The 2,697-nt window shown below is 60.0% G+C and overlaps 1 protein-coding gene across 1 annotated transcript; it reads right to left on the bottom strand.

Moving 5' to 3' along the window:
- Nucleotides 1–581: 581 nt before the first annotated feature.
- Nucleotides 582–2,192, bottom strand: LOC109743677 (uncharacterized). The gene has a single exon (XM_020302766.4). It carries the CDS (start codon nt 2,094–2,096, stop codon nt 948–950), a length of 1,149 nt encoding a protein of 382 aa, XP_020158355.2. The 5' UTR covers nt 2,097–2,192; the 3' UTR covers nt 582–947.
- Nucleotides 2,193–2,697: the final 505 nt, after the last annotated feature.

Genomic DNA, 2,697 nt, shown 5'->3' with positions numbered 1-2,697 from the left:
TTGAGCCCATTTCTCATGGATCAGTCTGTCTAGCTTACATGTAACTCAATAGGTGAAAAAAAGAGGCTAGACACAAACACAACGTCATCTAGCTCAAGTCGAACACGTTTATCTAAGTCATCTCGCACGAGCTATTTGCAAGTTATCTGAATTTCCGTGTAATTCAATTTCTTGTGAGAAGAGAAGGAGGCGGGCGAGGCTCCGAGGCCAGGCCTGGGGCGCCGCGACGGGTGGCTGCTTTACACGGGGCCGTATGTGAGGCCGATTCGGGAACGAACTAGAGCCGAAGTGACATGGCTCGCCGCGTCATCTTAGGCAGAGGTGGGTCGGAGATTTGATACTTAGGTGCGGGGTGGAGCTGCCGGTGTTGGAGAAGAACAGAAGGTGTGTGTTTGGGTGTGGGGTGTGGGGGAGGGGGAGGGGGAGCGGGGGTTAGACGGATGGCCGGCTAGGCCGAAGGCGAGGGAAGGGTGGAGCCGTGAGGCTGATGGAAGTGCCGCCTGCCACGGTGGCAGGCGGTTCGGCCGGTGACAACAAGTAGTGTGGGAAAGGAGAACCCGAAGAGGAAGAAGAACAATATATGAAAAAGTTTAACTTACATTAAATTTAATTTTTACACGACTTACAGATGGTCGCTCCCAAGTCATTTAACAACACGAATGCATGTAAAAATGCATAGACAAAGGCAAAAGCGAATGAAAATGAAACAAAATAAACGAAGAAACGGTAAAGAAAATTACATGATACATGGATTGCTGATTAGGGTTCTGTGACAACTGACAGGCACTATATCACTTCATAATAAGAACTAAAATTAATACACTTAGTATATCTCAACCCAGTTAGAGACCAACCATCCGCTAATGAATTAATAACAGGGATAAATTAGCCTCCCTAGCAACAAGCTCGATTCCTTCGGAATCCGCACTCGGAAGTCGTTGAAGTTTCTACGGCAGCATTGCGAACGTCGAAATGTCGCCCCATGACGGGATCGAGCCGCCGCAGTTGTTGTTGTCCGACGTGGCGTTATCATCCCCGCCGCCGCCGCTACTCCGGCCGCTGTTGATGTTGCTACTGGCGGCGCCCACGCCGGCAGCGGGTCGGGGCGGGGAAGGCAACGCGTAGGAGTTGTCCATGAACCATGTCGTGGTCGCCGGCAGCGTCTCCATGCAGCCGGATAGCCCCGCCATCTGCAGGAAGGCGCCGCCTCCTCCGAACTGGGCGGCGGCTGGCATGCCATTGCTCCCGCCACCGACGGCGTGGGGGTGGGAGGAGGAGGAGGCGCTAGGCGGGCCGAGGAACATGGTGGCGACCCGCTGCTGCTGCAGCTTCCAGTGGAGGTCCTGGTTGATGAAGCTGAGCGACTCGATGGACGACGCGATGGCGCTGCTCGCCGCCCCGTTTCCGGCTCCCGCCGACCCGTTCGTCGCGCGGCCTGCCGCGCCCCCGCCGTTGGTTTCCCCCGAGGACCAGTCCCCGAACGGCACGTACTGGCCGACGACGGCCGGGGAGTGGAGCACCGGCAGCATGCCGACCACGCCGCGGAAGTCGCCGCCGCCGCCGCCAGGAAACCCGCCCATGCTCATCCTCGCCGCGTGCTGCTGGTCCTGGTCGGCGCCGCCCCCGGCCGGCGTGGTGAGGGAGAGGCCGCGGGAGGAGGAGGAGGAGCCGGAGCGGGAGCGCTTGTTCTTGCGGCAGCCGCCGCCGACGGGGACGCTGCGGAGCGCGCCGCCCTTGGTCCAGTACCGGCGGCAGGTCTTGCAGAAGTGGCGCGGCTGCGACAGGCTGTAGTTGTTGTAGTAGCAGAACTTGGTGTTGGGCGAGTCGCAGCGCGGGCACCTCACCGCCTGCTCCGCCGGGGGCGGCGGCAGGGCCGGCGGAGTGCCCGCCTTGCGCCGCCCCGCCGCCGCGTCGTCGGCCGTCGTCGACGCCATCTGACGACGTACGCACGTACGTAGGAAGCGAGAGGCGGCTAGCCGGCCAGCGAGCAAGGTACGGCTGTGGATTGGGTGCTGGCCACGGACGCAGGGAAGGAAGGGGGGAGGGGACACGGGCGCGTATATACGGAGGGAGACGGAGGTGGAGATGGGAATCATGGGATCGATGTGGACGGAGGGTTTCCTGGCGGGGAGGGAATTAGGTTAGCCGTGAGCGGGTTATTGAATGGCGTCCCGTGCGATGCGTAGCGCAGCTAGGCTGGCCGCGACTGTGTGCATGGGTTTAACGGGAGAGGGGAAAGCGACGTCGATCACAGTGGAGTGGCGCCTGTGATTGCCATCAAGTGCTCGGCCCCAGCTCAGCCCAGCCCAGGCCAGGCTTTGCTAGCTAGCTGCAGGACAAATAACTAGCCTTGATGGTCGACGCCCGATGCTTCGGCTGGACCCACTCTGCAGTGCGTACGTACGTACTGCCGCTGCTCCATGCATCCACACCTCTTTGCCGGCCAGCCAGCCAGCGTACCAGGCCATCTCCAACAACTTGGACCCTTGAGCACCCGCAACCACGAGGCGTGTCGTGCCATTCAACGCGGATCTGTATCTTCAACGCGGATCTGTATCGATTCGATTGGCGGTCTGAATTTTTCTTTCCGCAAACCGGAATAAACTAGGAGGGCTTTGCTTTACAGGCGTCCGAACCACTCTCACATCCGGTTCTGACTGGCCCACCATTAACCCCCACCCGCGCCCGCGTATGTTT

The sequence above is a fragment of the Aegilops tauschii genome, chromosome 2, assembly GCF_002575655.3.
Source record: "Aegilops tauschii subsp. strangulata cultivar AL8/78 chromosome 2, Aet v6.0, whole genome shotgun sequence".
Lineage (NCBI taxonomy): Eukaryota > Viridiplantae > Streptophyta > Magnoliopsida > Poales > Poaceae > Aegilops > Aegilops tauschii.
Note: the sequence above shows the minus strand (reverse complement) of the source record. Positions and strands in the feature narration are given on the sequence as shown.